General features: G+C 33.9%; 2 protein-coding genes across 3 annotated transcripts; one reads left to right on the top strand and one right to left on the bottom strand.

Annotated features, from left to right (window-relative positions):
- Positions 1-245: 245 nt before the first annotated feature.
- LOC130806037 (uncharacterized) lies at positions 246-4,711 on the bottom strand. Of its 2 annotated transcripts, XM_057670931.1 has the most exons (7): positions 4,220-4,359; positions 3,218-3,412; positions 2,820-2,965; positions 2,550-2,718; positions 1,780-1,875; positions 898-980; positions 246-813 (listed from the first exon to the last, which is right to left on the bottom strand). In XM_057670931.1, exons 2-7 carry the CDS (start codon positions 3,251-3,253, stop codon positions 684-686), a joined length of 660 nt encoding a protein of 219 aa, XP_057526914.1. In that variant the 5' UTR covers positions 3,254-3,412; positions 4,220-4,359; the 3' UTR covers positions 246-683. The 2 variants fall into 2 exon arrangements, with proteins under 2 accessions (XP_057526914.1, XP_057526912.1); XM_057670929.1 differs by lacking the exon at positions 3,218-3,412 and having other exon boundaries at positions 4,220-4,711.
- Positions 4,712-8,453: 3,742 nt separating this feature from the next.
- On the top strand, positions 8,454-11,140 carry LOC130806036 (transcription termination factor MTERF15, mitochondrial). Its single transcript, XM_057670928.1, has one exon. The coding sequence runs from the start codon at positions 8,458-8,460 to the stop codon at positions 9,841-9,843; it is 1,386 nt and encodes a 461-aa protein (XP_057526911.1). The 5' UTR covers positions 8,454-8,457; the 3' UTR covers positions 9,844-11,140.
- The last annotated feature ends 814 nt before the right edge of the window (positions 11,141-11,954 follow it).

The raw sequence follows: 11,954 nt of genomic DNA, 5'->3' as shown, positions 1-11,954 counted from the left end.
CAGTTCAATTAAGTTGAGTCTTATGTCTACATTGATTCTTACATTATTTAAAATTGAATAAAGATTCAGATTATAGGATTTATATTGAACATCTCTGATTTATACATACAAATATTGTTTAAGTAATGAATGGTCATATAGCAGCGATATTTTTGTTGCATAAGTATATTACATCATTTATACAGAAAGTACCTAGCTATTCACAGTAGAGATATAATCTATGGTTAATAAATTTTAAATTACAATTAATTAAAGTAAAATCTTTTATTAAATCATATGCAATTCATATGTAAGTAAAGGTGTACAACACATCTGTTACTAAGGATTAATCGGAAATAACATCTTTGTTATTACAAGTATAATAAACTTGCATATATCCCGCCTCATCATCTCCTACTTAGGTAGAAGCCTAAGAGGAAGACACTTAAAAGACATCGGGTAATGCAAAATTTGAAATGAGAGTACATAAAACCTAGTTGGATCACTACTATGAACTTCAAGGCTCAAAATCTTTATACAAACTTGTAGAAGTATCTTATACACCCTACAAAAAAATTCATTCATATACCTCACCCTTGTTTGGTAGACGATGAGAATGCAGCCTTCTATATGCAGTTTGATCCTTACAACATTTGGTGCATCGATTATATGATGGAAACCCAAACAGAAGTTTACAAGCAAAATCAATCAGATTTCAATGTACTTTCAAGCGAGACGGGCATCGTTGTTAGTGGTGGCCGAAGAAAAAGGTATAAAGCGGGACCCAAGAAAGGAATGATCGATACGGGAAGAAGCCATGCAGTCTTATCGTAGCTGTGAAATAGGAACATCGTAAAGTTTAGCACCTAAACATATCTACAGAAATTCAGCAATGGATTTATAGTCCTTAGATCTCACCATTTCCTTGCTGTCATATCATTGTAAACCCAAAACGGTGCAAACGCAGATAGAAGACTGAAATCAAGGCTAGTTGCATGGACCTGCCGTAACACAAGAAAATCATCACTAGCAGAGTTCACTTTCCGAGTTAATTACGTTTCAGGTTTCACAATTGAAAAAACTATAAATTTAATCTTCAAAGTTTAAAAGACCAACTGTAATGCTGCGGTTTATCTGGCAAACAAACTTTATGTTTACAGCTTCATCTACGCTTGATAAGGATGATTACAGCTAGGTTTTTTCTATTCATTGAACATATTGAGGCCGAGGGTGTTTGATAAATTAGCTGATTGAAAAAATTAGCTGTTTGGATCAATTAGGAGGTTGTATAAATTAAGTAAAATAGGCTAAAATAGTCTTTGGTAAAAGAATTTGTTGAGACAGATTATTGATATCGACAACATGTTTACTCACAGAGTTGGTTCATCAAATTTTATTGACAACATTAAACCCCATATTGAGATAGCTTATTGATATCAACAAACTTAAAAAATGGTCTACATGCTTTTCGAAAGCCCCCTATGTTTTGTTCATTAGCCATCCCGAAAAAAGATCCACCAATTCTTCTTTTGTTCATTAAAGTCACTATGCTTCATTCAACTGCATTCTTTCAAGATTGATCCAAAATGTTTTGTGGATGAACTATGAAGTCCATAGTAAATGATAGGCACTAAACATCGTTAAGATATTTAAACTCCCTAACAAGTAACACCAACTAATTTTTTAATATCAAGTTAAGAGGAGGAAGAAGAATGAACTGAAGATACACGGCTTTAGATCAACAAGACATGCAAGCAGGAATACGGAAATAAAATACGCATTATTAACATCACAACTTACCAACTTGCTTTCTCTGAAATACTGATAAAACTCCTTCCAATCGTCTAGTGCCAAGCCTGCGTACACTATAAGGCCTAACCCTGCAGCACCCAAAAACTGACGACCAACAAGTTAATTGATTTTCTAACGCAATATTATCATTCATTCATACAAAAGCTTCTAAAGAGAGCAGTTAAGCAGACATAAGTTTTTCCTAGAAAATGTCATAAGATGGAGCCATGGGGGTAAAAGGTTACATACCAGAGAAAATCACTGCTCCCCTGTTCGATCCGGGCTTACCCTACAACTAGCTCTAAACGGGCTTTGCATATAAGTATAGCAGTCTACACTATTAATGGATTTAATCAAAATGCATCTAATTCTTTATACATCTACAATGAGAACCTCATCTATTTTCGACCGATCTTTGATCTCACTCATTCGATCCCACTGACCATGGCTTCTCCCAGTGAGCAAAAAGCAGAGAGAAGTCAATACTAAGCTGACGTAAATTCTAGGTGTTAATTGGAAACAACAGCACAGACCTCCAGCCTTTCCATTCCGACCCTTCTTTATCAGTACGTTCTACGATATAAGAAAACACTGAGAATGCAGTCACGTAAAACCTGCATACTTCTACTTAGCAACATATTCCTTTTCTTGAACCCCATCGACTATCCCCTTTCTTTGTTCCCATGCTTTCTCAAGTACATAAAGGGGGAGGGTGCACATAGAATAAAGGGTAAACAAATCCATATTATTTTCTTTTTTCAATGCAAATCAATGCTTACCCCAGCTGTAAACTTTGATTCCAAGAAATTCAAAGGCCACCTACTTAGTTCGCTTTCTTCAACCGGGGGTGGAGGAGGTCTCCAAACAATGAAATAGGGGAGAAGAGCATAAGCGCCTCCAAAAAATGAAAGAGTGACAAATGGCCAGACAGGGATACTACTTTTGGAGCTGCAAAAGAAGTAACACTACTTTCTCAGGGCAATGAACAAGTAAAGCTTTAAATAATGCTACAGAAATATATGAATTCTCATGCAGGTAAACTTACTTACCTTCTACCAGAAGGAAGCAGTAGCATGGCGTAAACAATTGGCCACAACCCCATAATGTACCAAAGTGACACGAGTACTTGATTCATCCTGAACCCATCGTCTCCCACTAAATTGGAGAGCTTCTTCAGAAAGTACAAGTCTCTCGACTGCAGTCCGTACAAGGGTATATGATTAGTATGTAGTTTGATTCTATGTTACATGAATGCTATCCATATCACATACTCGATCCTACGACATAAAAATGGACACTTGACTTTTGAACTTAGACATGGCACTAGAGTACTTTTTAAAGGGTTGCATTAGACATTTGGACGCTTATAGCATAATCGGTGTGACAAAGTAGTAGCATAATTGATCCACCTTCAATTATAATGGGAAAACCCACAGTAGGCTTTTACCTCAAATACTAATTTAGGCATAAGTCTAATTAGCATCCCTTTTACTCAAATTCTTGATACCATGAAGTAAATCTTTGTGTTAGAAAAAGGATCAGCTGATCTTAGAGTTGGAGATGACGTTTGCTACCAAGTGTCAATCTGAAACAACCTCTTCATTGTAACATTTGGGGTAATGAAATGTTGTAGTGTTGTTGACTTCCATATGAAGTTCAATTATCCGGGACATCAGCACAGAACATGCACATATAAAACATAATCATATATACAATAAAGCACAAAAGCATGCCTAATAAAAAATAGGAAAAAAGGCTTGTTGATGAGTTAAAACCCTCTTTGAGCAACATCCTGCTTGAATGAGCAAACTTTGCTTGGTAAAGGGGTTTTACGACCAATGCAACAATACAGATAAAACAGTAGCATCGTCGATAGCCATATAATCTTAACCACATTATCTCTAACTCTCTCTTCCTAGTGATAATTCAATTTTAGAAATAGAACCACCACCACAACAATGACAAAAATTTTAATCCCAAAAGATTAGGATTGGCTAAATGAAACATAAATCAGTCTCAATAGCCTTCCACGTAAATTCTTGTTCTCCATTCCTTTCCATTATCTACAATAACTAGAGTAATTGGTTATTCTCTAAAGATTTAAGTTGGCTACATGAACCATGAACCAACTCCAACAGTCATCCGCATGAATTCTCTTTCTCCATTCCTTCCGATTATCTATAAAAACTATGATAATGTCAAAGCATTGCCATTAATCCTAAAAAACCACCCCCAATAGTCGTCCACGAAAATTTTCATTCTCCATCCACCTCAATTATCTACAATAACTACTCTAATTGTCAAAGCATTAATACTAAGAAATTGGAGTCGGTCATAAACCAGTCCCACTACTCGTCCACATAAATTCCCCTCCACTATTCCTTCAAATTATCAACAATAGTCGCAAAAATAAATTAACACAACAATTTAAAAAAAAAAAAAATCTTACAGGGGTTTGGTTAGGACAAAGATTGAAAACATAATACATCAACGCAGCCCAAAAGAAGAACAACAAGATTGAAGTAGTCCAATTTCCACCATTATCATTTCCTCCATTACCCACAACCTTATTTTCACCACTATTTTTTTTTTCCAAAACTGGGTCTTCAGATTTTGAACTAAAACAAATTGGGGTACTTTTTTTCTTTTCATATACACAAACTGGGGCTTTTCTGGAAGAATTAAGCTTGAGCAAAATCGATGGTTTTGGGAAGATAGAAATGGTTAACAATGTTCTAGTTTTATTGTGAGAATTTGGATATAGAAGATTTGAGAAATTGCAGGAGATGAGATTTGCATTTGCAATCATTTTTGCAGCATTCGGATTGATTTCACCCACCACAATCCAAATTCAACACTTTTTATTGCTGCTAAATTTCTAAAGCTAGGATCTTTTTATCCAGTTTTGTTGTTTTTTCTCTCATTCTTTAGTATTAAAAAGGTTTTTTTAGTCTATTAATATTAATATATAAATTATTATTTATAAATTAACCAAAAAATGTGTTAATTTAAAGTATTTAAAAGGGATTACAGTAATATAATAATAATAAATGTCTAAAATGTTGATCCAAAATTTAATGTATATAAACCCAACTCAATCAATCATTTTTACATGTTTAACTGTTTATTATTCGTGATTTAGATGTTAAATTTTCATTTCTTTCGTTATTTAATTTGAATAAAAATTTCTCTACTAAGTTATAGTTATAATTTTTAGTGATATTTGTAACTTAAGTATTAGTACAATTACTTTAGTAAATTTTATTAATTTGACGTGAACTGAACATAGTATTTGACCAACAAAGTTTAATAATTAATAACATTTAGTTCTTATGAATAAAATCTTGCCAAAGTGATGATATTTAACCCCTCTAAAGAAAGAACCGGAAGTTATGAAATATATTTGAGGAGTAGTATGAAGATGAATTTGTTAAAGAAAAAACTTCAAATCATAATATGCCTAAACAAGAAACCAACAAAATAAAATAAAAATAGGGAATTCTACATGGTAATTTTGAGATTTTTGATTTTCATGTGGTAATCAAAATTTTTAAAAAATTCATAAATGTAATCCTGAGGTTTATCAAATTGTTCCACCGTGACCTTTTTGCACATAATACATTAGCAAAACGTTAACAAACGTTAATTTCGAAGCTTTAAGGTTGTTGTACGCTTATTTATGCGATTCATCATTTCAAATGCCATCAGTTTCAACCTTTCCCCCAAAATATAAACCCTAATTCTACCATCTTTGGATTTAAGGGAAAAAAGTATGATTTGGATGAAAGATGGTAGAGTTGGGGTTTATGTTTTGGGAAAAATGTTGAAACTGATGACATTTAAAATGGTGAGTCGAATAAATAGACGTACAACAACCTTAAAACTTCGAAATTAACGTTTGCTAACGTATTTACGTGCAAAAACGTCACGGTAGAACAATTACGTAAACCTCAAAGTTACCGCGTGGATTTTTTAAAAGTTTTAATTACCACGTAAAAAACTCAAAATCTCAAAATTATCACATAGAATTTCCCATAAAAATATCAATAGAATTTGGCAAATAGAAATGTCATCAAGGTATAATAAAAATCTCTTACAAAGCAAGAAGTTTTTATAACTAAGGGAAGTATATCTGTGAATAAAGGAGCTTCTAACCTAGCGGCCTCCATTTTTTCTCTCTTCTCTTTCAAAAAATCTTAATCTCTAGTTAATTAGAAGCTATCATCAATTTTTTGATTGGTTGATGGTAAGCTCTTAATTTCTCTGTTTTAAATTTTTTTAATATAATTAGAATAAATTTTTGTCCTCTTTCTATAGGAGAGTTGTTCTACCTATTTATTGGGTTGATTCTATTCATCGGGTTGATTCTATTCATACATAGGGTTTTAATCTCTCTCCTTATGAGAGTTTAGGATTATGAATTTTGATCTCTAGTTGATTTATTGATAGAAATTAATGCGACAATACAGCAGACATCAAAACTACAATTACTATCAACTACATGAATAAAAAACAAAGAAGTATATCTTGCCGAATACAAATGGGTGTTGGCGCAAAACAATGAAAAGAATGCAAAATGTTGGGAGTTATAATATAAAAAGTTTCTTAAAAATATAAAAAGTTTCGATGGTAAATGACAAGATTATGATTATCAAGTCAAGATTTGAAAAAATCCACCTAAACATAAACATTTATCCCCATCTTCAAAAATAACATTCATAATCTCTCGGAATGCGACAACAACACCACTTCTCTCTGCTCCTTTTCGATTTATATGGCAAATCTCCACTACTACCATCTTAATGTCTTTCTCAATTTCTAAATTATACTCCGGATGTTTATTGCTCCAAACTCCAACCAGACCAACCCAAACCTGTTGGATTGGAATTTTGAATATGTTAAGACCGGAGACCGGACCGCTTTTATTCGGTTCGAATCTAGTCTAATCTGGTTTCTTCCCGAACCGGTTCGGGTTTAGACCGAAAATAATTTTTGGTACCAAAAATAATTTAAAAAATGAAAGATTTTAAAATATGTTAGCAAATTAATTGTTATAAAATTAGAATATTTGAGTTAAAAATTATTTTGTGTTAGAAACAAAAAATATAAAGCTCATTAATGTTATTCCTCTTTAAAATTACTTTTATATATATTTGGTCTAACCCGAATTTTTTCGAATTTAAACCAGACTGGACCGAAAACCCGACATGAAGAATAAGTAAGACCCGGAGCCTTAACCGGATGTAGCCGATACGATCTGGTTTAGATCCAATCTCAACCGATTCCGGTCCGGTCGCATTTTGCACACCCCTACTTATTAGCTATGTTCAACCAATTTTGTTATATTTTCTATTACAAATAAAAATGCGGAAAATAAAACTACAAATACAAGATAATGTTTGTAGTGTTTTCTTTATGTATGGCAACGGACTCCTTGCTTGGATGAATCACGAATTGGACAATGACACCGTAAAGAAGATTAGTTTGCGACGAAGGCATCACCAGAAATCTTGATATAGATTGAAGGCGTCTACAAGTTTGGGTTATGAGACCGGAAATTCACAACGAGATACAATCAATCACATCAACCGGTTAGTACGAACCTATTGAACTAAATGATTATGTGTTTGTTGTAGAAATTAAAATCAGAAAAACAATAAAATAGTTAATTATTCTCTTCTATGTTTCAAGAGAATGAGAGAAAGATGACAGAAATTGATGTTTCTAAGATATGTTAATGATTTTCATGCGCTCACTCTTATTTATAGAGTTGAAGTAACATATGGATTCATCCAAAACCATACACCAATTATAACTGACGATTATCAGTTTATTATGGTGTAAAACATTCAATCATAACAACACTTTACTCCATGAAACAAAGTTTCGTTTCACGAACAGAAGCACTGTTTAAAGATGTTTGAACGAGCACTAAAGGTGCTCGAACGAGCATGTTCCAAATAACTTTTCAGAAACTTTTTGACGCGAAATTTCTCAAGTGCTCGAACGAGCAAATGCCAAAAACATCAAACAAAAAGTTTTCAAGCAAACTTTCAAGCCAAAGCAGCAGTGCTCGAACGAGCCATAAAGTGCTCGAACGAGCAGTATGGGCCAGCTTCGTTATTTGGTTCTTGTTGTTACATTTTTGCTTAATTTATAGTTTAAACCTTTAGATAAAGTCCTATGCGCTCTAAATACAAAAACATTTTCCATATTAAGAATAGTTTTGTTACATTTATTTCTATATAAATATGCTCAATACTCTCGATAATCCCCGTCTACCCATTTTTTACATCAATCATACAATTTAAGTATTTAGTCTTATTTTTTTGACATTCATATACAAGTTACAATGCTATCTCTATAGAAAATTTATCATAATATTTTTTTCTTTTTAAATTTTTTTTCTTCAGTTTTACGTACTTTAAAATTAATTTGAGGAGATCTAAAAGCTTGTTGCGACAAATGTTCCCAATGAGTGAGACGAAGAGTATTTATTTATTTTTTTTCAAAAATAAAGTTTTAAATTTCATAAATTGTTTTAAGAGACGATCTCTTAGGCACATTAAATATATGAGCTAAATAATTTAATTAATACAAATTAAAGAGAGAAGACCTGCCACAAGAGTAACTATATGAATTTTGTTTGAGGTTTAATAACTTTGAGGCTTAACCAAAAAAAATCCAATGGCAATCAAAGTAATGAGTATTCATATGCGAAAGCTCAATTCTCTTTCTAATTCTTTGCATCAAATTCTCATCCCACAATTTCCTAAATCATTAACCTTTTCAAACATTCCTGTTCAAAAAAGCTTCAATCATTCAAACCCTAGCCAACAAACCTATTACAGAAAACAAATTTCACTTGCCAATCTTTTACAAAGGTATGGTTTTCCTGCTTCTGAACTTCATTATTTTCTTACAAAGAACAAGTTTTTATTGAATTCAGATCTATCAGAAATTGAACAATCTTTAGGAATGTTATTGTTGTCGTTTAAATTGCCACAAAATTTGCTTGTTTCATTGGTATGTGGGTCCCCTAGTGTTCTAAATTTGGAATTTTTGAAGAAATGGGAGGTGGGTATTACTTCATTAGGGATGTCAGCTAGTTCTTCAAGGGTTTTATGTAGCATTCTAGAGTTTTCTAGAAGGTTTAGGATTGACCCAGATAGATTTTCTAGCTGTATTGGGATTTTGAAGGTTTTAGGGTTTAGGGATGGAACCATAATTAGGGTTTTAGAGGGTTTTCCTGGGGTTGTTATGATCAATGAAAATGAAATTAAGAAAAGGATTAATTATTGGGTATTTTTAGGGTACAAAAGAGATGCTATTGATAAGATTTATAGTTCTTTCCCTAGAGTTTTAGGGTTTCAGGTAGAGAATAGATTGAAACCTTTGCTGAATGAGTTTCTTGATATGGGTTTTCCAAAGAAAATGATTATACAAGAGATTGTTAGAGAACCAAGAATTCTTAGTATGGAGCTTGGTGAGCTGTGGCAATGTGTAGAGTTGCTTAAGAAGTTGAAGTGTAGAGAATCAATCAAGGAGAAGATATTTGGTGACGGAGAGTTCAAAGCCGGATTTGCTGTGAAAATGAGAGTTGATTGCTTGTGTAGATATGGGTTGATCCGAAGAGATGCTTTGTACGTTTTGAAAAGGGAGCCAAGATTAATAACATATGACATTGAGGATATTGAAAAGAAGATTAAGTTTCTTTTAGAAAGGATGAATTACAACATTGAATGTTTGATCGAGGTCCCGGAATATTTGGGAGTGAATTTTGATAAACAAATTGTTCCAAGGTTTGATGTGATTGAGTACTTGAGATCAAGAGGTGGGCTTGGTTTTGAGGTGGGATTGAGGGATATTATAAAACCAAGTAGGCTTAGATTTTACAATCTCTATGTAAAGCCATATCCCGAGTGTGAGAATATCTATGGTAGGTTTTTTGAATATGTTGGAAAGAAGACTCGACATCCTGTTGGACTTTGGAAACAATTCAAACCTCCAAAGTTTCCAGTGTCGAGAGAAGATGTGGTGAACTTGAAATCATTTACGGAATCCTTGGTTTGACGTATGGTGATGACTATTTCTCCAAGTGATCCTAACTAAGAGCTCTCAACTGAGTCGGAGGTATTCTATGAGCTAGATATATGTATGATGATGATGATGATGAAGAGTAGAGTCGGAGGTAGTTTTGATTCCAATACTTCCATGGAAGCCTTTGAAACGTATAATGCAGCCAGAGGGAATAGCACTTATGCGAATAACGTCAATATAGAACGAGATTGGTGTTGCGTAGGACACAGATTGATGAACTTTTCAAGTTCTACTTTCCTGTTCGAAAATAGCGAACCTGCTAGCCTTTGGTACTATACCTATCTAAATTCCAATGTGTAATCTTAGTAGCTGCGGGCCTGCGGCTTCCTTGTTTAAGCTTGAGCTGTTGATAATGCGATGAGAAACTACAAAGCAGCTTTGACTTATATTTGCGTAGCTAGAGCATAAGAAGACATGAAACAAGGAATCCTTAGTTTGACGTAGAAGCCGGTGATGATTTTATCTCCAATATGATCATATTTAAGAGCTCTTAACTGAGTCGGATGTAGTTTGATTTTGATACATCCACCGAAGCCTTTGGATGTATGACATTGAACGACAATATGGAATGAAATCAGTGTTGCATAAGACATGGAGATCAATTTACTTTTATGCTCTGCTTTCCATCAGATGTGCAATCGTTGCAGCTGATGCCTATTTGTTTAAGCTTAAGCACACTGTTGAATATGGTGACTCTAACTAGTAGCACCATTGAAGAAGATGAATCAAGGGCTGGGTTCACGTGGGAATCCAGTGGGCTACCACCGACTCGGTGTGGTGAAGGCTTTGAAGAAGCTGAGTCGTCGCTGTGGGCTGGACTTGAAGCTGTTGTACAGAAGCAAACGCCTAGTCGGGGTCCATGGCATTTGGAGGACAGCCGACTCGCGGTGGAGGCTCTGCCGAGTTGAGTTTTTGTCCAGAATGTGAAGCCGACTCGACGGTAGTGTGGGTGTGGAGTGCAGCCGAATCGGCTGTGGTCTGCGGAAACAATGGGAGCAGTTTTTCCCACTTATTTGGCCGGTTATTTCATGACTTGGGAGCCCAAGTATTTTCTAGTTTAGGGATTAATATATATATAAACTTCCTCCTATTAGTGCTAGGGTTTTTTCAACCCACAGATTAGAGAGAGCACACATTGTGGCATTGTTGTGGTAGAGAAATACTTGATTCATCTTTGTAATTCTTTGGGGTGTATAGTAAAATTATTTGTTCTTGGTGTCTGTAGCAATCACATTGACACATTGATAGTGAATCACATGTGTTGTTTTTATTGTTTGCATTGAATTAAAGCTTAGGCTTATGTTTGCGTAGCTAAAGCATAAGAGGAATTCATCTTTAAGAGACGTCTCTTAAGCTAACTCATTAAACCTTAATGTCTCTTAGGCGTAACCCATTAAACCTTAATGTATACTAACTGTATCCTTAATGTCTATTTACATTATCCTTAATGCCCACCTACAATATACTTAATGTCAACCGAAAACGTACTTAAAATGCCTACTTATAATATTCTTAATGTCTACCGAGAAACTTAGCCTACTAGCCTACTTACTATCTCCGTAATGCCTACTTATAATATCTTTAATGTCTCATCGAGTAAAAACTTAAGTGCTTGCAATATTTTAAATGCCTATTTACAATATTCTTAATGTCTATCGAAAAATTTACTTTATATTTTTTTTTAGGCTAGCCCAATTAGAGACGTAGACTATCTCTCAAAAGAATTTGTGCAAGTATAAATTAAAAGCTCGGTGTTAGAGGCTTGATCCGAGGAAATTCATTTATGTGCTTTTCTACATATCTTGCTTTTCTCATCATTTAGTCTTACTTTGATTTGATGAATGACTTTAAAAATTTATGCAGTTGAAGTTGCAGCAAACAATTAAAGTCCTTACATTATAATAGTAATCCACACCCATTTTTAACATATAGAGTAGTGTGGCGGTCACAAAACCCGTTAGTTCTTAAAGAAAATTGTAGCTAGTAACCCAAGCTTATAGAATCTCGCTATCTGGGCGTCTATCACAAACTAAGAGACTTTTTCATAGCATTATTTTTTATGGGTATAAATTATCATTTTTCAT

This window comes from Amaranthus tricolor, chromosome 2 (assembly GCF_026212465.1).
Source record: "Amaranthus tricolor cultivar Red isolate AtriRed21 chromosome 2, ASM2621246v1, whole genome shotgun sequence".
NCBI classification, from domain to species: domain Eukaryota; kingdom Viridiplantae; phylum Streptophyta; class Magnoliopsida; order Caryophyllales; family Amaranthaceae; genus Amaranthus; species Amaranthus tricolor.
Note: the sequence above shows the minus strand (reverse complement) of the source record. Positions and strands in the feature narration are given on the sequence as shown.

What these genes read in the sequence shown, in the direction of transcription:
- LOC130806037 (XM_057670929.1), bottom strand. Translation starts at nt 4,579, where the DNA reads ATGATTGCAAATGCAAATCTCATCTCCTGCAATTTCTCAAATCTTCTA. An exon ending in CTGCTTCCTTCTGGTAGAAG is followed by an intron (nt 2,719 to 2,819) that starts GTAAGTAAGTTT and finishes CTTCTTTTGCAG; the next exon opens with CTCCAAAAGTAGTATCCCTG. An exon ending in GATATGACAGCAAGGAAATG is followed by an intron (nt 814 to 897) that starts GTGAGATCTAAG and finishes CCTATTTCACAG; the next exon opens with CTACGATAAGACTGCATGGC.
- LOC130806036 (XM_057670928.1), top strand. Translation starts at nt 8,458, where the DNA reads ATGGCAATCAAAGTAATGAGTATTCATATGCGAAAGCTCAATTCTCTT.